General features: G+C 38.4%; 1 protein-coding gene across 1 annotated transcript in view; it reads right to left on the minus strand.

Annotated features, from left to right (window-relative positions):
• Window positions 1-3,871: 3,871 nt before the first annotated feature.
• RORB (RAR related orphan receptor B) overlaps window positions 3,872-24,494 on the minus strand; it is a 138,516-nt gene continuing 117,893 nt past the window's right edge. Inside the window, exons 5-10 of the mRNA XM_051643430.1 lie at window positions 14,651-14,772; window positions 13,265-13,397; window positions 11,137-11,244; window positions 9,908-10,018; window positions 4,833-4,945; window positions 3,872-4,364 (exon numbers count right to left, since the gene is read on the minus strand). Of these exons, the coding sequence (XP_051499390.1) occupies window positions 4,209-4,364; window positions 4,833-4,945; window positions 9,908-10,018; window positions 11,137-11,244; window positions 13,265-13,397; window positions 14,651-14,772 (743 nt within the window). The 3' untranslated portion in view covers window positions 3,872-4,208. The remainder of the gene's footprint in view (window positions 4,365-4,832; window positions 4,946-9,907; window positions 10,019-11,136; window positions 11,245-13,264; window positions 13,398-14,650; window positions 14,773-24,494) is intronic.

Here is a 24,494-nt window from a genome sequence, read left to right on the forward strand (position 1 = left end):
CTGTAGTTAGACCTAAGGGAGCCTGACAACTTACATAATCAGTTGCTAGATGCTGCCTATCACAAAACAATAAAAAAAATAAGCACTACTTTTGGAAACCTGTTGTCTCAACCGAGTGCTTTCTATTACCCTGTTTTTTTTCTATCAATCACTAAAGCAAACTTTCCATTAGGAGAATACATGACTCTTGGAATTAATTAGTTATACAAAGAGCTGGCAGGGGTAATATTTACACCAAAATTAAGACCCTGTGGTAGTGTAACAAACATCCTACATCTGCTTCCTTGATTCCAAAGATAATTTAGATCAATGTGGCTGAATTCTCTGAAAGCAATGCTAGAAGATTCAATATATACTTTAAATACCCTTTCGTTAAAGATCCTGGATTAATAAATAATTAAAAAATGTGTCCCATTTAAAAAGCTTGTCACTAAAAAAAATCAACAAACATAACCAATTACTAGAGAAAGCAGAGATGAAAAATCCTGGTTTTAGAGATTTGATTGAGGGGCTTCAGATACTACTGTGGACTAATGAAAACAAAGAAGTAAAGTGCAGCACGAATATTTTCTGAAATGCATTTTTGAAGTGGATTATGGAGTTATTTACTTGAATTAATGCTATTTTATTATTTAAAGTCTATGGATTACTTGGATATATGAAATCCAGTATCAAGAATTTGATATTTTGGATATATGTAACTATGTATCAAAACCAACAACAAAAATTCAGCTTGCAGTATGTGATCATTATTTGTTTTTCAGTCAGTGGAGGGAAAAAGAGGTACTACTTTACCTATGTGTACAATCCCAAATCACAGAAGATGAAATAAAAATTACTAGCTTTAATTACCACAAATAAAGAATGTATGACAATGCATTTTTATTTTCCAAATAACAACAAAGTTATTTGGTCAAATTCTTTAAAAGCAGTAATAAAAATAGAGCAAGCTGTTTATACTTAACTTCATTTAAAGGTAAGAATTTGTATAGTAATATTTTAAATTTTCGTACAGCCTATTGCCTATCAATGGCAATGAAGATCTTGTATACCAGCATCTTAATATTTTTAGGACAAAAGACAAGAATTCACATTTATTCCAGCACTGGATATTGCTACCTCTGTGGTCTCTGGCAAGTCATTTAGCTTATTTTCCTTCATTTCTGCACCTTTAAAATGTATTAGTAAACCTTACTGAGTGAAGAGGTCATGAGGTTGCAGCGATTTAACAAGTGCTTTAAGGATTAAATGCCCTGCAGATAATTATTAAATAATGTCTTTTTTTGACTGGTGATCTCCATTTGGTTATCTTGCCTAAGACACAAGTCAAGAAAACCAAGGACTGATTAGCTTATTTGAAAAGAACAAAACATTTTCAAGATGTAACACATAACTGTGAAGGACTATTCATGAACACGAAAAACGTCTTCATTTATCAGCATTAAGAACAGTATTATTTAGCACATATTCTTTATTTCTGTGGATTGGCTAAATATGTTACTTTTGATGTACTGAAAACAAATTTTAAAAGGATTTAAACAAAATGTATATGTGTATATTCTTGTGTTTAAAAATACAAAGAAAACGAATCCCCTGCAGCTAGAACTGAGCACTTCTAGGGTTCAGTTTGACTTGAGTTTTTTCCCAAATAAACTCACACAAGCAGTACATATATATATATATTTTATATTAGTTGGGGTTTGGGGTCCTTCTCATGAATTTGCCATATAAGGAGAGCTGCAAACAGATAAATTACCTTATAAAGGAATGCTAGTCTTAGGGTTTAAGTGATATGAAGAAGCATCAGGAGCAATGCTTTATTATGTTAATTGAAGACATTTTAATGTAATAAGTAGAGATCAGAAAATATGATCTGAATTTGGAACAAAAAAAGGTGTTTTAGAAATTGCTGTTCTATAGGACTAAGTAATTTTGAAGAGCATGTCATGTTTGCAACAAAACTATCAGCACAACTGAATTTACTGTGCAGGCTTTTTCTTTTTTGTTTTTGAAGTTGTAATGGATCTACAGAGAAACACTTTTTAGCTGAGAGTTTGAAACTGCTCTTGTACCTCATCTGTCTTGGCTAAAACAGCATGAACAACTGTTGATGTTGTCTATGCTGTATTCTTCCATAAAACATATATGTAAACTTGCAAACCAGCTAAGGGAGGGCAAGAAAAAACTCCTGAAAGTACTTGGAATAGCCTGTGAATCACTTGGTCATGCAGAAAAGGATGCAGAATATTGTCAACAGAGCTATGTGAATCTGCTGCAAAGCTGGAGGCATGAAGTTATCAATGCAATAAACCAAGTTTCTGGACCCACCCTGGGGCCCAGCTGTGTCCCTGTGGGCTCCCTGAGACACCACTCTGCTGCACAGCCTGGCAGATGGAGGGTTCTTTGGCGCCCCTGCCAGCATGCTCTTTCTCACCATCCCTCAGATTCTACTGACTTCTGTGGGATTTGAAATAAAGAAATGTTTCTGCTCATGATCTTGCCTTCATTTAATTTCTTTACTGTCTGCTTACACTCCCTCCAGTGATGTCCCCAGAAGAGACTTCACTGACAAAGTTCACAATGGGTGAAAGTGATGGTAAGAACAGAGATATAGCAGAAACTGAACTTCTCTTCCTTAGCTAAAAAGTCTAAGTTTTGTATCTCTGGCAGAATCCAAATACTGCTAATTAAACTTCATTAATGCACAAGATTAAGTCCATAGCAATCTTCCACTCCCTTCTGTGTTTGCCTTTGGTTTTGCAAGCAAATGCACACAAAGTCAAGTCAGAGACAGACAAAAAGAAAGTCCCAATCGCTTTCTCCCCTGCTGAAGTGCATCTAAAATAAATCCTATATATGTATGTATCTACAGTTCTCTACATACAGGCATATACATGCCTGTGTATGTAACATACATATAGGTATGTGTGTAATGAAAAACTTCAGTCCCATCTAGACGGTGGCTATGTGAGAAACAGGGATAGTTATATTTGCTGTTGTAACCATGGACATGACTTGCTTTGACTTTCCTCCTCCTTCCCTCCCTTTCTTCTTCTGCCATTACTATTCAGAGCTACATTTTAGGTTTCCTGTTGTTTCACGGAGTTCACCACATGTCTTTCCATTGAGTTAAAATCAAGCCAACCTAAGCCTTGCAACTACTTTTCCAAGCAGTATTTGAAAAATAAAATAATGTATAGAATAAAAAAAAAGTGTACATGTGGGATAGTCTACATTTTAGTCGGTGTTTCAGATACTTTACTGACATCAGGTCCCACAGTGTTCACTTTCAAATATGCTCTATCCCTGTAACTGGGAGAAAATTCCCCAGAAAACTTTTCCTTTCTCCACTAAAATTATCCAGACAAGGCTTTTGCACCATTGATACATTCCTAGTGTTTCATTTACAGACTGCACACATGCACTACATTACACATATCTCAGAAGTGATCCTGTCATTACACATTGGCAGCTGATAATTTAACTTTGACTGGCAAAGCAAATCTTGATTGTCCAAGGTAAATCTAATCCATTACTTGGAGCATAAGAAATGCATGACAGTTGGGCTGAGCATCCTTTAAAAGTAGGCATGGGATTTTTAAGCTACAGCATGTATGCAAATAATACCTACATATATATATATAAAAAGTATATAGCACACATATATATATATATATATATGTATTCCATACATGCACCATATTTTCCAAGACAGCTACAAATCTCCACATGCATTAAACTATCTAAAAACATAGAAATAGGCAAGTCTAATAAGTGGAATTTTCTTAAATTATATTTGAACAATAAACAGCAAGAGTAATACTGCAAAGTACTGCTCTATTCTCATGTATATCTACAATAAAATTCTAGGAACAATTGACTCCCAAAACATTCCCCAATTAAAAAAAAAAAGAAAAAAATGAAAAAAAAAATTACACCCAGTGTCATATATTTTTATATTAACTGTCAGTTATAAAACCAAACCAAACCAAACCAAAAAAGTAAACAAAGAAAAGAGAAAAAGACATCCCCACTCAGAGTTGCATATTTACATTCTTCAAACTGTAGCGGTGAAAAGTAATTCTATTAAGTGCAGGACATTCCTAGAGTTGCAGTAGTGACATTTTTAATAAGTTCTTCATGAAAACATTTCTTTTTGTCTTAATAGTGATGCATTCCATGACTACGCGAAAATTCTATTATCCCCTTCATTTGCAGCCAGTGGTTGAGTCTGGATTGAACAGCTCCTTGTATAATGGAGGAAACAGTGTGTTCACTATGTCTGGATGGGATTGCTTAAATACCTGTAGTTTCTCTCCGTGCAAGTTGCAAAGTGCAGTTATGGTTGGTATCTTGGCTATCAACTGTGAGACATTAAAATAAAAGGAAAAGAAAGTGGGATAAGGCAAATTTAGTATAAATTCCAGTTTCCAAAATGAATTTTGCTAGCATGTTGTCGGGTAAGTGAACACAATACTCTGAACTCCATCAAAACTACCCATTGAAAGGACCAAATATTGTTCTTACTGTAAGAGGCTGAAAAAAATTGTCCTGGAAATTTTGGGCAAGTGTCAAAAAGGCATTTAACACGGTACTGCCTCCAGAGATGTATTTTTAAAGGCAATATCATTCTTCCTAGTTTACCAGTTGAAGATTAGTGGATTGAACAACAAATGGACTAAGGGCAAGAGTAAAAACAGCCTTACTCCTCCTATACATTGCAACAACAAAGTGTGCTTCTTTTAATGTACATTAATGCAACAGCACATGGAGAAATTGCTGAAAAAAAATCACAACCAAGGAGTGTTTGGCTCTTTATTTTAACAGTTTACCTTCGTCAAAATCTCATCATCGAGGTGGTTCTTCTGGATCACATGTTGAAGTGCAAAGTAAATCTTCTCCTGAAGCTTCTGGACTTTCCTTGGCTCTATTAGCCAGGCTCGATCTGAGGAAAAGGAAAGCAAGAGCTAAAGTCAAGAACACAGAGATGTGGGGCATTCTCATGGATGAACACAGGGTCCCATGCTGGCAAACATTCACAGCAATCATAATTCCCACGAGGAAAGACTGCATGATAATTAATACATGGTTTCAGAGACAATGTATCTTAATCTCTTCAGAGTTACAAAGTGCACGGGAACACCATGTCGATTCTGCATCTCTTTATTTAAACAAGGATGTTAGAATTAAAGATGGGAGAAGAAATGACACGAAGCCCAGCCATTTTATTATTCTGTGCTGGTACAATCAGTGTTCTAACTTCGTAGTGGCTAGGTGAAAAGCATGTAATGGTACCTCAGTGTCTTAATACATAAGTAATAAACATATAGATCAAAACAGCTCCTTGAAAATAAAAGAACATAATTATTTAAAAATTAACTATGTCTCATTATTTACTAGGCTAACATTTTGAGACCAAATATCATATCCTGAATAAAAAAAAAATGGCTTTCTTCAAAAGAATTTCCTTAATAATTCAAAAGAATTATGAGCTGTTGCAGTGTCTTGAAGTGCAAATTTCTCATTATTTAAAAATGTTATCTTTTTAAACAACACAAAATAAAAGATTATCTGGGAGAATAACAGTTATAGACACAGTTGTTGGAAACCTATATGGCTTCTGCTGAACTCAAACCCCAAGTGCAGGAGGTCTTCCTCAAGATATCTGTTCTCACAGGTCATAGTTTCTGGAGACTAACACACAGAAAGAGAAGTAGCAGACACCAAGACAATCCCAAAACCATTAATATGGTGTGTTTAAAGCACCATTAAACTTTTTTTTTCCTATGCTGTAAACTTATTTCTTCCCTGTTTTCTCCCTCAATCTAGGCCAATTCTTGGATATAGATTTTAGCTTTCAAACAGGAAATAAAAACATCTATTATAAGACACGAATCTTCATGTACAAATTGAGAAGTGCAGAAAAATCCCTTTCAGAGCTCTTTAGCCTACTCCCAGTAACTAAAATAATCCATGGAAATAATGTAAATCGACCATTCCAGTGAGCACACATGCCACAGAAGCTGGAGCTGAATAGTATTTCATCACAGGAGGAGCAGGATTCTGTTATTTGTCTGTGTGTGGAGAGGAGTGTATGAAAAGTGTCCATCACCAAGTACCGTGAAAAGAGACAAAACCACACCTTTAGCTATTTAACAGATGATCAGGAAAAGAAATAAAGGTTTTTGCAAAGGTTAGAGAATCATGCTCCCGGAAAGTAAGCCAATAGATCCAGTGCCATCAGTGGTCACAGAAACAGAATTAGCTCAGAGCACACACAGCACCTATGCAAATAAACATTCAGACTTCACAGGTTAGGTGCCAAATTTTATGCTATTGCAAAAATATGCCTTTCAATCGTGTTAAGTCAAGGCCTATTGCAGCAGACTGAGCTAAACATATCTATCATAGAAAGCAACCCCTAAAAATTTATCTTTCTTTCACAAGAATAAACTTATAAATAGGCTTAGGCTCTTGGAGGACAGGTTTAATCACTTATCCGTCATGGAGCATGCTGCAGTGTTACAGAAGCATTCTTAGACCTAAAAGAGCTTCCTGCCCTGGTACTGCCCTGAGATTATTATCCAGAGTTGGTTTTTCAAGTAGGCAGTGATGAAGTTGCTATGAGAAGTCTGATGACAATCAAGAAAGGCTTTAAGGCCTTGGAACAACTGGGGGATCAGGAGCACAAGCAGTGTTCTCTGTTCCTCCAGTTGCAGGGAATGATGAGAGAAGAAACAGGAAGAGCTGGCACATCAGTATCTGGCTCCGAGCCTGGTATCACCGGCAGGATTTTGGGTTTTTTGGTCGTGGCTCAGTTTATGTGACACCAGGCCTGCTGGCGACAGATGAGATACCCGTCTTAAAGGGGGAAGAGGATTTCTGCACAGGAGTTAGCAGGGCTCATAGACTGGGCTTTAAAATAGATTTGAAGGGGGAAGGGAATAAAACCAGGCTCACTTGAGATAAGCCTGGGGCTGGCACACAAGTGTTTGTGGGGTGGTGTGTTAGAGAGGTCCTTTGGTCTGCCATCTCAGTGGAGGCCGAAGATGGAAAGCCATCCAACAGCAAGGACACCGGGGATATTGATGGGTTAAAAACTATGGAGGCACCTGAGAATCATCAGGTAGGAGTTAGGGCTTCTTCCCTCAGAAAGGTGGTGGGATCAATAGGCCAGCTGAAGTGCATTTACACAAATGCACAGAGCATGGGCAATTGAAGAGAGGAGCTGGAAGCCACTGTGCAGCAGGAAACTATGATATAGTTACTGTCACAGAAACATGGTAGGGTGACTCACACAGCTGGAGTGCTGCAATCAATGGCTACAGACTCTTCAGAAGAAACAGGCCAGGAAGGAGATGCAGTGGAGTGGTCCTGTATGTTAGGGAATATTTTGATTGTCTAGAGCTTAAAGATAATGATGATATGGTTGAATGTTTATGGGTAAGAATCAGGGGAAGGCTGACAAGGCAGATATCATGCCAGGAGTCTGTTAGAGACCACCCAACCAGTATGAAGAGGCAGACAAAATAGTCTCTATGCAGCTGGTAGAAGTCTCTCAATTGCTTGCCCTTGTTCTCATGGGGGACTTCAACTTCCCAGGAGTCTGCTGCAAATACAATACGGCAGAGAAGAAACAGTCTATGAGGTTCCTGGAATATGTGGAAAATAACTTCCTGACACAGATGCTGAGTGAGCCAACTAGGGTCTGCTGGACCTGCTGCTGACAAACAGAGAAAGACTCAGGGGTGATGTGGCAATTGGAAGCAATCTTGTCATTGCAATCACAAAGTGATGGGAGTTTTTGATTGTTGGAGAAGTAAGGAGGGGGATTAGCAAAACTGCCACGTTGGACTTCTAGAGAGCAGACTTTGGCCTGTTTAGAAGACTGGTTGACAGAATCCTTTAGGAGGCAGTCCTGAAGGGAAAAGGAGTCCAGGAAGTCTGGACAGTCTTCAAGAAGGAAATCTTAAAGAAACAGGAGCAGGCCATACCCCTATGCTGAAAGATGAACTAGAAGGGAAGAAGATTGGCTTGGTGAACAGAAAGCTTTGGCTGGAACTTAGGGAAAAAAACCCAAAGTTTATGGCCTTTGAAAGAAGATGCAGGCCACTCAGGAGGACTACAAAGATGTCATGAGGTTATGGAGAAAATTAGAAGGGCCAAAGCTCAGCTAGAACTGGGCAGGCTGTGCTTGACTAATATGGTCTCCTTAATGACAAGTTGACAAGCTTAATGGATGAGGGAAGGGTGTGGATGTTGTTTAGATGGACTTCAGTACAGCCTTTGACAATGATATTTTCAGTACTTTCTTGGAGAAACTGGCTGCTCATGACTTGCATGGGTGTATGCTTTGCTGGGTAAAAAACAGTCTGGGTAAAAAACATCCCTTCTCTTCACAAATTGCATTACTGAATTCTCTTTCTCACTACAGATAAGATGCTCTCACCTGATCCAAAGTGCTTTGAAATCAGCTTCAAAATTATCTTATTGTTTCTGTCAGCTAACTGCTACTTTTACTGTTCCTAACTGTTAGAAAATAAACTGAAGAGTAAAAAAATACCCAGCTGTTACAAAGGAGAAACAAGGATCCCACCTCCCTTTCCTGCCTCACTTGGCTTCATAATGTGCAGTCAGCTGAAAACATGGAAATCATCTTCTGCAGTCTCCATTAACATCTTATAGAAGAACTCCTCAGCCAAGACCCCAAACAAATTTACAGGTTGTCTTCAGCTTTGCACTGAGTTAGTCTGCTGAACCAGCTACTAATTATAACCAAGAGCAAGCACTGGCTGCACATCTCTGTCATGCTTGCAGCTTTGGTCGTTTCAGACTAAGGGAGGGCTGATGGACACATCAGGACACTGTAAATTCTCTGTCCCAGAGGAAACTGGGGCATCTCAGGGATAGTGCACATGCAGCTCTCATCCCTGTGCACAGCTGGGACACCTCTGAGGTGGAAATAGTGGCTGTTTGGAGGGTTGTCTCTGGAACATCCTAGTCTAACACAACGAAGAGCCACCAACTCAACCATTTCACCATGGAGGAGATGACTGCAAGAACTACTCAAAGGGAAAATAGACGGAGCAAAGTCTTTTTATTAGGTGTCATTAACAATGAGAATGAACATGTTGACACCATCTGTGCTAGTCTAATTCTGCATAACATAATCTCCACCACACATGTGCTTAAGGGCAAAGTGACCTAGAGGAAGTCTTTAGCAGAACTGGTTGGAAAAATAACTCATGGTGGGATTTTTTGTAAAGGCCTTTCAGGAGGTTACTCTTGGTCAGAACTGGGCATGTTTAAAAATCCCACACTAAACTGTGAGCTTATCTACTAGGTCCACCTTCTGAGTCAATTCAATCACAAAATGTCTTTTCTTTGGTCAGACATCTAGCACTCACTGAATGTATGCTTGCCTGTGGAGAGTTACAACATATGAATAAATGAAAAAGAGTATGTTGCCCCTGGAATCAACACCTCTCATCTGGAGCTAAATTCAGAAAGGACCTCATACAGATTTGTACTGCTCATGTGCTTATCCCTACAGAAAAAGCCCATCATAGTTACACACTATACAACCTGCTTAAGAACGTGAGGCTTTAGCTCCCTGAAAATGCTAGAAGAAATATGCATCTCTGAGTGTCATGCTTCTCTGTGCATGGTCTGGAGAAATATCAGACTGCACTGCTTGTCTCCATAACCCTGTTCGAGGCTGTTACCCCCACACCGTGGATCTGTTTCTGGTATGTGTAATTGCTGACAGTCTGTCAGAAAGACAGTGAGGTATATACATGTATAATATTGCTTAATACAGCTTAAACAACAGTTTAAGTGGGTAGGAATAGAGGTGGACATGGATGAAGCAAAAAATACCATTGTGGTGTTTGGATTAAAAAATTACCTGGTGATATCAGAACGGCAGATGAAAACAAGGCAATCTCCTCTTCAGTTAACTGTAAGGAACATAAATTCTTTGCAAAGTCAAACGCTTCATTCACCAGATCATCAGAACCTGCAGAACACAGAGGATAAAATCAATTTACCAGCTCTTTAACCTGCTGTGAAAAGTGGATTGTTTTGGTGTAAGAAGTTATGAGTGAATGTTTGTACTTCAAAAACAAGTGCTTTCATCAGCTATTAAAAGTCCACCTATCCTGAAAATGTTTTATTAAAACTCCCATTGAAGCACAAAAAATATCAAGAATTAGAGGCATGACCTATGCAAAAATCACATAGACATCTTAGAAGAGAGTTTTCTTAATGTTGAAAAAAATTCTACACAGACATTGAATCTGAGATGTATTAATGAGGAGTCCTAAATAACTTTCACATATATAATTTAATTAATTAACAGCACAAATATTTATGAAAATGTGTGGAAAAAAATGAAAGACCAAAAAAAAAATACATATTCAGAAATGCTTTACACTGCTAAAGTAGTGTTACATTTACCCATATGCAAATCAGAAAAAGAATTGCTTATATAATATATGTATTTGAAGCAAATACCCAAATACCTCTCTTTGAGTTTGGTCCTGAACATATTTCTGATAGCGTATCAGTTTCATGGATAAGCAAAAGACATCTATGTAGCTATTAACATATCAGATAGCACTCAGCATCATGTCAAGAAATGAAGCAATTGTGTCAATACATGAAACTAAACAAGCTTGAAAGTTTTAGGCAAAACAGTATTTTAGTTAAGTCCTTGTATATATTTTGTAACAGTTTTATCATTTTAGCTCCCTCATTGCTGGGACTATAATTGCCTTCTGCAGTACACAGCAGAAGGAGTGATTTGATATTTCATGGGCATCTGAACTGTGAAGATAAACTGCTTGGCTTGTGCCATATACTCACATTTTATCAAAACTTCAGATGGCAGAGTAAAATATTTATTTGAAAAACCTTCATGCTGCTCTTTTTTATTGGAGAAGATCCCCTATCACTGCTAGCAGCAGGAAGAAGGTGAAAGAGTCACCCTCCTTCTTCTTCAGTTCCAGTCTAGAGATTTTGAGTTTTGGGGATTCAGCATTTACTGGAGATTTTTGTTGTGGGCCACTATTTTCAGAAAGACAAATCTATCACTGTGTGGCTCAATGTAACTGGTTGAAAATAAGATCAACATACCCAAGGCTTTAAACATTTGCATCCCTCCATACTTTCCTTCAAACAGAACAGTATTGTTGAGTGGGTTGAAGGCACGGCACATTCTCACCAAAACCACTTCCAAGCAGCCTATCAGACATGAAAAAGAGCAAAAGTACCACACATTACTGCAAAACATCAGAATACAGGAAATTTCAAGAAAATGTTTAGGAAGGCATCAGACATTAGAAACATAAACATGGATGGATACTATTTGATGATATGACTCTGAATGAGCAAAAAAAAAATTCTGTCTGCTTTGAGTATAAAAAGGGATAACACCTGGTCCAGCCAAACTACCTTTTTTTCGGTTGATTTTTCTCCCAGTGCAGGAAATTGCTAGCCTGGACTTAATCTGAATTTGGACCTGGGCAAGTATTTTCAATTGGAAATACTTTATCCTGCAAATGAGGCATTTACTGAAACTTCTTATTAATATTTAAACTTTTTCTATTAAATAAACCCCCAACAAAACAGGTTAATTCAACACGTATATAAATCCAAGCTTAATTTGGCTGGAGCAGGTGAAAATCACAGTGTTTTCAGAGAAAATATAGTTAAGGTACTGTCAAAAACAGCCCTAAAATGAATTTTAGTTTTTATTCCCTTGTTTTTCTTTCAAGTTGGGGTATAACCCAAGGAATACTTCTTTTTTTCTCCTTACTGTTCCTTAATATTTCCTAACTGCAAAAATGTACAGTTTGGGAAAATGAAGGAAAAAAAAATTATCCAACTATTCACGTTTCCTGTGAGAGGAATTCTGAATATGAAGATTATTTTCCAGACATGCTTTTGAGTGAAAAGTCCTGATTTTCTAACTCCTGTTCAGCATTACCAGCAAAACAGAAAATAAAATCTGACATACATCTATGTGCTGAAGCTAAACAGAGTTGTCTGACAATACTGTTGAATACAGCTATAACTTTTGCTGAAGAAGCAGGTTGAGTGTGTGTGATTGTCTGTGTTTGCTTGGGCTTTTTTGTGTTGATGGTTGGACTCAGTGATCTCAGATGTCCTTCCCAAGCATGACTATTACGTGACTCTGTGATTCTGTATTGTCAGCTTTGCTAGCCAAATGAAAGAAGCTACCTGGGATGCTCTGGCATCTGCAGAATTTTCAAAATTAGTATGAGCTTTAAAAAAATAGTTCTGATTTTATGACTCTGTTTTTTTTCAGGTTGCCTGTCTGTTTCAAACATATCCCTTCCCTTTGTGCCTGTGTCCACCATCTCTGTCCAGCCCCAATGAGCCAGAGCCCTCTGTGTACAGAACCCTGAATCACACTAGTTTTCAGCCTTAATGAAGAGCTCTGTCTTGAAATAGGAAGCACTTCTTATGGTTTAATGAGCTGCCTTACACAGCATCCTGCCTTTTACACACAGAGGGAGGAAGAAACTGATATGACAGGGTAAATGCAGTTAACTACCAGTCACGATTCACTTGATCATGCCATTTTCTCCTCCTGAGTTTGTCAGTGTTACTACATAATGATGATAAATCTTGTAATGATTCTTCTGTAGAACAGAAACAATTGAGTCCCATGATGGGGAAAGAAAGCTTTTACCCCCTTGCCCTTATGCACACATGTGCACACCCAGGTACGCACAGAGAGCACGGCCAGAGCATGCTGCCGTAATCCGCTTTCATTTATTCTGAACCCAACTGGCGCCAGCAGGGATTTTCCCTCCTGTGCACTGGCTGGAGGGTATTTCTGCAGTCTCATTAAAAAGATTAGAGATGACCACAGAGGCAGGCCCCAGTGGGCCTGCATTCGTTTCACTAATGACAAGTGGGGATTTTACAGGTGGCAGATGACTGATTCGACCAGCTCAGCTCGCAGGGTCCTTCCACCACATGTCATGTTGGAGACCGCAGCTCCTGCAGTGATTGTGTGCGTGTACTTAATAACCACTACCAACTGTAGGGGGAAGAGGATCAGAAGGCAGTAACATGATTAATGTGGAAAAATACAGAAGGGTTAATGTAGCTAATGAAACAGACTGAAGTTAGAGCTCCTTCAAAATTAAAATGATTTAAAGAACAAGACAGCAGAACACATTTCTAATGTGCTGGGTGCTAAACCAGTCTCAAGCCTCTGGCATTTACCCACCTGACTTAAGGAGAAGAATTTGGTCATTCTGGCACAGCTCCATGAAGCCTGTTATGCGCTTTGCAAACTCTACCACGTATTGGATAGCATGGGTGATCTGAATGGCACACTGCTGCCACAGAGCTTCTCGGGTCTTCCGGGAAAACACACACAGTAAAACAAGGCAGTGAGTAGGTGGGTTCACCAATGTGTGAAGTTGTTCAGTTGGCCTTGCAGTAAAGGCACTCTCCTCAGACTCTGCCCCCAGAGCTAGCAGCATCTCTGCTTCTCAAGGTACCTGACTCTTTTCATTAGAGACCTGTTTTCACAAGCCAATTGTCCCAATAATCTGAACTCTGACATTGTCTCTTCAAAGGGGGAGAATGCATCATCCAGTCTTAAAATATTACACTAATGTCGGCTTTTGTGCAAAATAAACAGTGGCACAAACAATGTAAACATCCCAGAGTACTCTCAGGGAAGAAGTGGCACAGTGCTATTAAGTCATCCAACAGAACATTTTTGCTAGTTTGAAACTTAACATAAAGTTATATTATCATTGCAATCTGAACACTAATTGCATGAGAATTTTGTCTCCTTGGTAATTTTTCTTGCACACACAAGAGTGCAAATGTAAAGGGATACTCTTGGTTTGCACGTCACAGCTCTGTAAGCTGTGCTTTGTTTTTATTCTTGCTAGTACTGCATAGCCCCTCAGCTTTCAGAGAAAGCTCTGGAGTCTCTTCTGTCTCTTGCGTGATCAGCTAATATGGCAATTGAAATCTGACTGAAGAATCATTGCTAGTGATGCCAGCCCAAGAGGCACAAAGACTTCTGTTGACTGGACTATATCTGAAGAGATGCCAGTAGGAAATAGTCTGAATTTGATCTGAGAATCACAGAGGGAGAAAAATAATGTACTGCAATGAGATAATTTTTCTAACCAGTTTTAAACAATTTCAGTTTAAGGAGTATTTTCAGTTTGTCATTATCTGTAAGTGACAGATATTTGTTATTCACATAAAAAGGGGATGTGTTTTCAAACTTACAAGGAAACGAAGTTAGGTTGTCTTATTTTCTTAAAATCCTTAAAACAGAGGCTCCAATCCTGATCATGTGAATTCAACTGAATTTCCGGATAAAGTGAAGACATGCAGAACAAGGAAAGCTGGATTCCATAGCAATGCCTAAGCTTCAACTTTAGCAAAAATCCCACCTTGCTGGAAGGCTGCTGCTTCTTTTTATGAAGTGTTTCTCTTTTACTTTAAGTAACCAGCTCCTCAAAGACATTTAAAAGCCTATTTTGACCTATAGGAAACTCATCAGCATATACTTGCCAAGTACTTTACAGAATTAACAATTTCAAACTATAGGAAGCTGAAGAAAAATAGTATTACAGGATTGTACCTTGCTCTGGTAAACCTTAATTTCTTCATATGTGTGGGTCTGCCACGCTAGCTGGTGTAGTTCCTCCATTGTATACTGACATGTCTCCAAATGAGATTTAATGATGTTCTGTGCAATTCGATCTGCAAAGAGAAGAATAAAAAATAGCTTGCATGAAACAGTAAACTGTGATTTGCAATAGCAAAATGTTGAAAACATAAAGTTTTTGGAAAATGTGGGTTTAAAAAATAATAATATTTTCTTTGCAATGCTCCCTTTCTCATTTTTTTAAAATTTATTTCTGAAGATGACTGTTGCAAAATGTTTCAGTATTCAGTCAAAATGATGCTTGATAAACAGTGGATCTGCACATGAAAAGAACAATTAATCTTGTGGAACTATTCAGAATATTTCATTGTGGAAATTTTGTGGGGTTTGTTTTTGGTTTTGTTTTTTTTTTTGTTGTTGTTTGCTTGGGTTTTTTGTTGTTTTGTTGTTTTGTTTTGTTTTGGGTTGTGTTTAAATAACTGTCATTTGTAGCCCCTGGATACCTGATCACTTCAGTCTGCCCTACGCCTGTGCAGCTGCTCAAATCTGACTGCTCAATCCTGTCATGGGCATTTGCATTACCTTGGAGTGAGTCATATCAGAGAAACAGGGAACAGGTCTCTTTTTTCTCAAGTTAGTTTTCAGCTGGATTGATTTCTGATTTAGCTTGATGAACACAAACACAGAGACTGATGCTAGCAAGAGGTGAAAGATAGAGTCAGTATCCTGGGTTTAGAAGAAAAGATGGGGGGAAATTTCACATACAGGATTTATTTACTTCAAGGTTACTCTGAAATTACAAAATCACAGAATCACAGACTTATTGAGGCTGGAAAAGACCTCTGAGATCATCAAGTCCAGCCTATGACCAACACCACCAAGTCAGCTAGACCATGGCACTAAGTGCCACATGCAGCCTTTCCTTAAACACCTCCAGGGATGGTGACTCCACCACTTCCCTGGTAAGTCCATGCCAATGTCTGATCACCCTTTTTGTGAGCAAGTGTTTCCTAATATCCAATCTAAACCTCACCTGGTGCAGCTTCAGGCCATGCCCTCTAGTCCTTTCACTTGTTGCCTGAGAGAAGAGCCTGACCCCCACCTTAGAAACTACTGCATAACATGGCATGCAGGATGCAAGGGGAAAGGGAAGCACTCAGTGCTGGCTTTAGAGCCCCAGAAGTAAACTTCTCAGGGAAGCATTTAAAAGTAGATCTTTGTCCCTTAAGCATGAACTCATTAGTGCAGTAAGTTGAAATGCTTAATAAAACTTGCTATAGAAATGTGATGATTTCTTATTTTGCAGCTCTGAGACCTATATGTCTAATGAAGCTCAGTGCTTCAGCCTGAAGACATTGCTTAAGGTGAACACCTTTTAAACAGTGGAACAAAGTCAAAGTCACAGAACTGAACTGAAGCCCTTGTGGCAGAACTAGCATTTTGCAGAAAATGCTTGTTGAAAAAGGAAAGGACAGTGACAATGCATCGGTCAAATGTGAGCCTGGGAAGTAGAAAGAACTAGGAATGTCATCATTTACTCATTCATATTCTCAATAGTTTGCATACGGAGGGTGGACCTGGTGCTTGGAGTCCCAAATAAGACTGTTTCTTTGGTCAAATATTGACTGAATTTCAAAACACCAGCAAGCAGAAAAGCTGAAAAATAAATGTAAACACGTATATGCTCCCTGAAATTACTGCTATAGGAGAGTTATTTAAAGGAAAGATACCTGTGCTGCTTTCACAGTTAATAGGCTGAGAACGAGTGCAAAGGCACTGGAAAAAACACAAAGAGTGCCAGGTTTTACCTCACATTTTAGAAACAATATAACTTTCTCAATTTAATCTTTACAGGTATCTCTTTTAAGGTCCACATTATCTCTAGGTTCCCAGATGGAAGAGTTGACTCAGGCACAAAGATAACTAACAGTGGATATTAGTGAGTAAAGGATCTATTAATTATTTTTTTATGGAAGGCTGGATGTAATTCTTAACCCATCATGGTAAGCTGTTGAATTTATAGCAAAAACCTTACAGATAAATGGGCATGTTGGAATAAAGGGTTGATGAATTCAAACAGATATATTTTTTTAAAGAATCAACAAAGGTTTATTTGCATTTCTTTAGCCAAGAATAGCCAGTAAACCTCAGCTTTATTTGGAAGATCAAATTTCAGGTGCATACTCTAATGTTGCTCTATTTAAAGTACAGTTTTAGCAACGTCATCTTTCTGGAAACATCCTTAGTCATGATAAACCTGACAACAGATATTAGGCTTAAGCTATAGTTTTCTCATTTATGTTCCTGGAAGGATTTAACCAGAAAGAACTGAGATGTGGTCAGAGGAACATTTAAGTCTCATATCCAAAACTGCAGTGTAACTTCATTTACAATTCTACAGCCTGAATGGGGAAGGATTTTGCTCTCTGCATCCATTGGTTGGACTTCTTCTTTCTTATGCTTCCTAGGCCAGCTCTCCTAGCCTTACTCTTTGTTACTAAAGCTGGAAGTATTCACATTCTTGCCATAAAAAACATGTTTACAATAAATACCTCAAAAACTTTAGTATTTCTGCATAGACATATTTTGAATCAGATAAGGTGATGTGATGCCAACAATCTGAAAATAAGACGTTTTTATTTCACTGACCTCAAAATACACTTGATATGACTGCAAAGCTCCTATGCTCCACTCCTTTTCCTACCATGTATATATTTACCGCAGGACTGAAGGGCTGGTAAACTCTTCAGGACTTTGGAGGGATGGCATCCTGTGTTTTACCCTCATACATCTTTTCCTTATTTACTTGTGCTTATGCTGAGCTGACATTAAATCCCATCTAGATGTGTGAAGGCCCAGGGCAATCACAGCAAGCAGCTGCTCTGAAGGCTGACACCCAAAGAGGAATCAGGTGCAAAACAGATGTGAAACACTGCACAGCAGGCCAGGCAAGGCTGAGTGTGTGATGGAAAGGATACACTGGGTCTCAGGGGAGAAGGGGACTGCTCATTTAGCATAAACAGCAGAGGAGGCTGTTTTCTTATACTCAATGCTGGAGTCCCTGGCAGGAGCTTTATGCCAGTTTAGCATACACTGGGTGGGCAGAGCTGACATGATGCAGAAAGGAAAATAAGCATGAGCTTGTCTTGGATTCTCATGTAGTCCAGAAACAGAAGATCCAATGCAGGCAAAGAACATCACAATGAAAGGGTTTAAAAGACATAGCCTTTTTTTCTAACATTTTCAGATTTTAGCATCTTTTCACTAATGAAGTTAAAATCAGTACAGACCTCAGCAAATCCTATGCAGTAAGTTCTTAAACCACTGGGAATAAGGTACTGACTTCTCATATAAATCTGTCCTGTCATATGGCACAGGTATTGTGCTGTACCCAAAATATGCTGCATTTCTGTGAGACTCACCAGCTCTGAAGCACTGCTGGCAACCAAATTCAACAGATTAATTCTTTTAGTAGAACAGAAAGAAACGGATAAGGAGGAAAAAAAGCAAACAGTTACATACAGTAGGAGGAGACCTATGTCCTTGATGCAGAGGCTGTGGCCTCAACCCTATGGAGGTATCCTGCTGGGACGATGCTCAGCACGTCTCTCCTGTTCTCCAGGCTACAAGAGGCCACCACAGTTCCTCTATGAATGAAGTTTTGACTTTTGTTCATTTCATTTTCAAAAATCCTGTATCAGAGATTTCAAGGGTCCCCTCACACTGGGAAGCTGCACAGACACAGCTAGGAATCCTGTTTGGATGGGCTGCAAGGACTATAAAAGACAATTCATTTTTTGTGACCGCAATGTGAACTGCATTTCTGCTTGAAATGTTGTCAGCCTCCATTTTATGCAAGCTAAAGCAGGTTTGGAAGGTTTGCTTTATGAAAAGGAAAACAAAAGAGATGATGTTGCTTACTCAGGTGTAAGAATCAAAGTCTGCTACATTTTATTTACAACTACTAACTACTGAACTGTTGAATAAAAATTAGTAATTCAAACTGAAAGAATTACTAAGCCTTCATGATACTACACCACCATCATTATAATAACTACAGCTGTAAACTGCAGGATTTGTGAAGATTATCTGCCACAGTATGTAAATACAAATGTAGACTAGGTGCTTTGCTGCTCCCCTTTTGTCCATATACTGGGTTTATTATATTAGAGGTCTACCTCCTACCACACACGATGATGACCTGATGCCACAGGGAATCTGAAAGCCACGGCACATCCTGGCAGATTGCCTCTGTCTAGGAAACATGGCCCACAGAAAATAATATATCCCAGTGTCTGAACTCCAGCATTCACTGTGGCATGAAGGCATTTACATTAGATAGTTTATTCCTAAATTTGAACGTTTCCAGTATTGGTACCTTGAAAAGTTTCCGGAAAGCAGAAACTTCTGGTACCAATGCTGTATTTCATTAAAAAAAAATATAAATAAATTACTTCCACAGAGAGAAACGAGAAATAACACTCAATCAAGAAAATAGCCAATAATTATAACGAAGATGAAGTCTTGAAAAATCAGAAATATTCAAACAAGTCATACGCTGTAATGACTACTTATATTTAATTTCTTTCCTGCATATATCTGTCTGGTTTTCTATAACTCTCAACTATTCTAGCTGTGAAGTCTTGTCCATTCCTAGGGGTGAAAAGGAAACATAGATACTGTTGGTTGGTGTGGCTGGAGAGCAGAAACCAGAGAGGTTGGGCTGGCCTCCATGCCTTGAAGCAGGTGAGAACACTGCCTTTCCTGCTACAGCTGCTGTTGGTGCCTGAAAGGTGACCCCCACCCCTACTCGTGGGGCCTGAAAGGTGCCAGCTAGATGGGAGATAAATTACTTGAGATTTTGCTGTGCAGCAGTGCAAAAAAATTAGTCAAATGTGTAGTTGGAGGTGACCAGAAGAAGCCAAAAAATGGTACATCAGGAAGCTGAAGAACTGTCTGTCAAAAAGATTTGTTCTCATTTAGCGAAAAAATTGAGGGTTTCTTGAAAGAAATACTGAGTATGTATTTTTATGGTCTGCGACACAGCTTCTCAGACAAGTTGGCAACAAAAACATAACATAAAGGCGTACAGGTACTGTGGGTGAAATGGAGGCTGTACAACATGCAAGGGGGCATGGTAACAGAGAAGTAAAATTAGAATCATAGAATGGTTTGGGTTGGAAGGGACGTAAAATCAACCCCCTGGGCCCTCCGACCCCTCCAAATCTATAGAACGTGCTCCTGGGCTTGTGGCTTGATGGTTATAAATTATACTGTTGAGGCCACGTGCAAATATTGGTGGGAACTTTCCTGAAGTGTAACGAGGGATTTCACTATTGCTGACAGAATTAAATGAAGCCATCACTGAAAAATAGCAGCTGCAAGGTGCGATGTGGAATATAGGATATAGAAAAGATAGGGATGAGGAGGACCATGAGAGATCTGTGCTCTTTTAGCAGAAGAAATTACTTTTAAACTTGGCTTACCTAAAATTACAGAGAATAAAAACACTTGATTCTGTGTGAATGATCCAGTGAACAGTGAAGTAAGGTATACCACAGTTAGGGCAACAAATACATCCTGGTTTCCTACAGACATGTCAAATACCACTTGCCTCTGACCTCTCACTGCCCCTGGTTGGCTGGGTAAGAGGCACTGTGAATGTGTATGAGGGTCTGGTCTGTTCAGGGTGATTGGCCAACAGACACCACCTTTTGGTGGTGGGCCCTGATTATGGCTTCTGCCATTCCCTGAGGTTGTTTGTCTCCTTCACCTGCTGAGCAGCCTCTTTTCCAAAGCTTGTGGGAACCCAAGTGTCTGAGGTGCCTGTTTCCTTTCACTGAAGTTGGACAGTAGCTAAAGAAGAACTGGACAGTCCTGACAGAAGGAGTGGGCAGACAGCAAGGCTGCAGAAGCCCTTTTCCATCAGCAAAACAGGCTGGGAAAGGAAGAGCAACAGTGTGTAAACTATACACCTCTCTCATAAACTTGGGACTTCAACTCACAACTTTCAGAACAGCAAATTATCTTTTCTGTTTTCTGTTTATAGTTTTAGCTACTCTGCTGGGCTTCTCAATTTTTTTATTATTATTTTTTCCCTCTTACCTCCTAATCACCCTTTCTTTTTTTCCCCTTACTGTAATTTCTTATTTTAGACTTCAGTAGACACCTCACAAGAGGCACTCTCCAAAGGTTCTGGTAGTTTAAACATGTACTGTACCAGTGGGTTAGGAGCTGCTTAAATCATAACTGGATACAGAAAACTGAACATTGCAACCTAGATAGTAAAAATCAGCATAGCACAGACCTGCAGGGGTCTATCATCAGCTGATGAGTCAGTCCTGCCTTTTTCAGATATTTCCATGTAATATTTGGAGTTCTCAAACTACAATACTGACAAAAACCTCTTACTTAGGGTCAAGTTCAATGCTGGTAGGGTTGGGTCTAAAAACTCCATGCACTGTGCTCAACATTCACCAGCTGTGAATTTGGCCTGCTGAGTGGAAATTATCCACAGTGCTCAGCAGTGTCTGCTTCTTACAGACTCTTTAGTTCTTTCATTTGTCTCTCTTTTCTCAGGAGAGACTCTAGTTTTTCTCAGCATTGCCTTCCTTTGCACTGGGAACTGAAGAACTTTGAAGTGTGTCTCCTAAAACACTGATAATCATCCTCAATTAAAATGAATAATGAATTTTTAATTTGCCACTTACCCTTAGGATGCACTTGAGTAGCTAAGAGCTCATCTCAGCTTATATCCTAAGTTGAGCTCTCGCAGGGATCCACTTTGAATTAATGCTGCAATAACATGACAGCTTTGGCTGGCTGCTGCAAGTATGCCTATCAGTTTGTGCAACTATCAAAACCCCAAGCAGACTTTTAAAATAAAATCTCTGTTCTAAGACACAAAATAATGCCAATCTGGTATCAGATAAACAATCTTTTGTACCCTGATTCAAGGGTACTATGACTGTAAAACGAAAAGTTTTGTAAACTGGTTTCATTACACAGATTGCCTCAAGAAATTCTTAAAAACAGTAGCAGAGGTAGTGATGTATGGAATAAAGCAAAGGTATGAATTCTGGTTGCTGTTAAACAGGAATAGTGGGTCCCATTTTTTTTTTTTCTTAAATTAACTGGCTGAAAAGTCTGAACATTTTCATGGAAAAGCAGGAACACTAAAAAAGTTCATCTGTCCCTGGAATCCTCAATGTCATAAAACAGCTATAGGTACTGCAAGATAGACTAGCAAGTTTCATAACCCCCATTTGTTTAATGAATTTGTAACGCTACACAATACGCAGCCTAGGAGGATGATATGAATCATTAAAACACTCATATGTGACTAGAAGCACTTGAATTTAGTTCAGGGATAACACTCCCTTGTGTTCAAGTTATTGAATGCTCACTGTCAGGAACAGATTGCACACTGAGGCAATGTTATGTGTGTGAATTCTGTATTTCCTCTCTTTCCCTTTGAAATAAATTGTGTTTCATTTGCCTTTCAAAATAATGCTAATAAATTACAAGAAATGACAATACAATTGAATGAAGTCCTAACCTAGAGGAACCTAGAGGATGGACCCAGAATTCTGTTAAATCCTAGAGGATCTTAATAAATGCTTAAAGGTCTCCACTTAATAATACTTTCCTGGGTCTCAGCCAATTTAGTAAAAAACATATATTTTGTACTAATTAGCAATAATTTAGCTGGCAGCAAAAGCTCTAACCAAGGCAATAGGTAGAGCTTACGGGACATGGACTCTACAGGCACCATATAATTATCACAAATTTATTGAGACAAACTATTTCTTAAATTCTTCCAGCATATCTTACACAAAGAGATGTTTATATTAAAATTTGGACTGTTCTGAAAGAAAAAAAAAAGTTTTATTAATTACAATAAAGTAAAGACTGTTTGGAGTGGACATTGTTCACTATGAAGCCTAGAATATGCCTGGAACAATTGGAATATTATGCATTTTAAATTAGGTTTGGAAGGGTTTGCCCTGTCACAGTCTGCAAAGGCTGAGAGAGGTTAGACATACATTTTAGTTCTTTTTTCACTGTCACAGGCTTACATTTAGCATTTAATGAAAATTTTAAGCAATTTGGTTATAGAAATTCTTTAAAAATTACTGACAAAATATTCTATGATGTTTATATTTTCCTGTAGCGTCGCAACTAAGTTGCATCAAAATGGTGTCAGCATATTGTGTCAGAAAGTGAAACAACTTGGTTATCATAAGCAATGCCAGACATTTCACTAATCAAGAAAAAAAATGTCCATGCAGTCAAAAAGGAACACAAGACAATGCTCCACGCCTTAATGTCTTGTTATATCTATTCCAATGTCCATGTGGATTTCATCCATGCAAGTCTACTGCTCTACATCTTGTTGCATTGTATTTTCTACCAAACACATTGATGTTCGTCTCCCATGTATTTCCCTCCAACTTTTTTTTTGTACCTTCACAGCCTTGTATAAAAGAATTGTGCTGTTCTGTGAAATAAAGTATCAGAACTGAATGGACTGAAGAAAGACATCATTATTGATAGAGCTGTGAACATCACAAACTGCATAACAAGCAGAATTACATTGTTCCCAAGAATAAGGCTGAAAGTAGTGAAAAGCATGAAGTTAGTGAAGAAATCTGTCAGACAGACGGCATGCAGTGTGAAAAAGTGAACTATGGCCTCGGAAAGTGAAACAGGATGTTGCATGTATACTGGGAAAAAAAATAATTGTAAGATCAAACTTACATTGGCTTCCTTATGTTTGAGGATTAAAGAAAAATCAAGGTATCTTGATTAAGATAACAAAGAAACATAGTATGGACCCCAGACTAAGCTTTCAGAAAGGCTGACTGCCCAGAAGCAACATAAATATTAAGAACAGGCCACATTGACACTGAGCTAAAGGGGTTGCTCAGATACAGAACAAAGTAATGTATCATTGCTAATTCAAACCAAATCAATTTTTGCAGATAGTATGTCACTTTCATGTACTACAGCAATTCCTAATCATCACTGCCTTGCCCTCTTGATTCTCTTCTGCAGTGCTGTGTTTGTCTCCTCATAGATTGTGTTTGAGACACAACCCTGCAAGACAACACAATTTCCATCTCCCAGGCCCTCCATGCCCTGGTATCTGCTTTGGCTTTTTCTTTTTGAGGATTTCTTCCAGAAAGATACTGCTGCTCTGAAGCATGTGATAGGGAATCAGATAAATTATTATTCCTTTAACTGGCAACAACAGCACAGCTCAGTACGTGTTAAACCATTCACTTTACATTGATCTTTTTGTGTGATTTTTGTGTTAGTATCTGCCAATATTCACAGCACAGTGCTATTTCTGAGAAGATTGTCATGATATATGGTAATATATGGGATGTATTATATGGTATTTTGCATATTGTGACTGCTACAAATGGTTGCTTTCTGCTTTTTGGATTCTCAATAGAATGAACATGTTTTGTCAAATTTGGTTATGCAAGAAAATGTTATTTGAGGAAAGGAGGAATTTTACATACGTGCTTTAATGAATTACAAATGTATGCACTTAGAAGAACTATATTATCATGCTTTAGAAATGTAAGCTACAGATAAGTCTGTTTTAAAGCTGTTTAATGCATCTTTTAAATTAATTTATTAATATAAAATTAAACTAAGTAAAACAGTTAAAAGAGGTCACTGCTTTTATTAATTTCATTGCATAATCCAGCTGCTTATACTGTTCAAAGCATCGTAACCACAGCTAAGAGCAGACTTCATTGTCTTGAGTGTTGCAGAAAAATAACAGAAAATTTTTGTTCCTTGA

The sequence above is a fragment of the Apus apus genome, chromosome Z, assembly GCF_020740795.1.
Source record: "Apus apus isolate bApuApu2 chromosome Z, bApuApu2.pri.cur, whole genome shotgun sequence".
NCBI classification, from domain to species: domain Eukaryota; kingdom Metazoa; phylum Chordata; class Aves; order Apodiformes; family Apodidae; genus Apus; species Apus apus.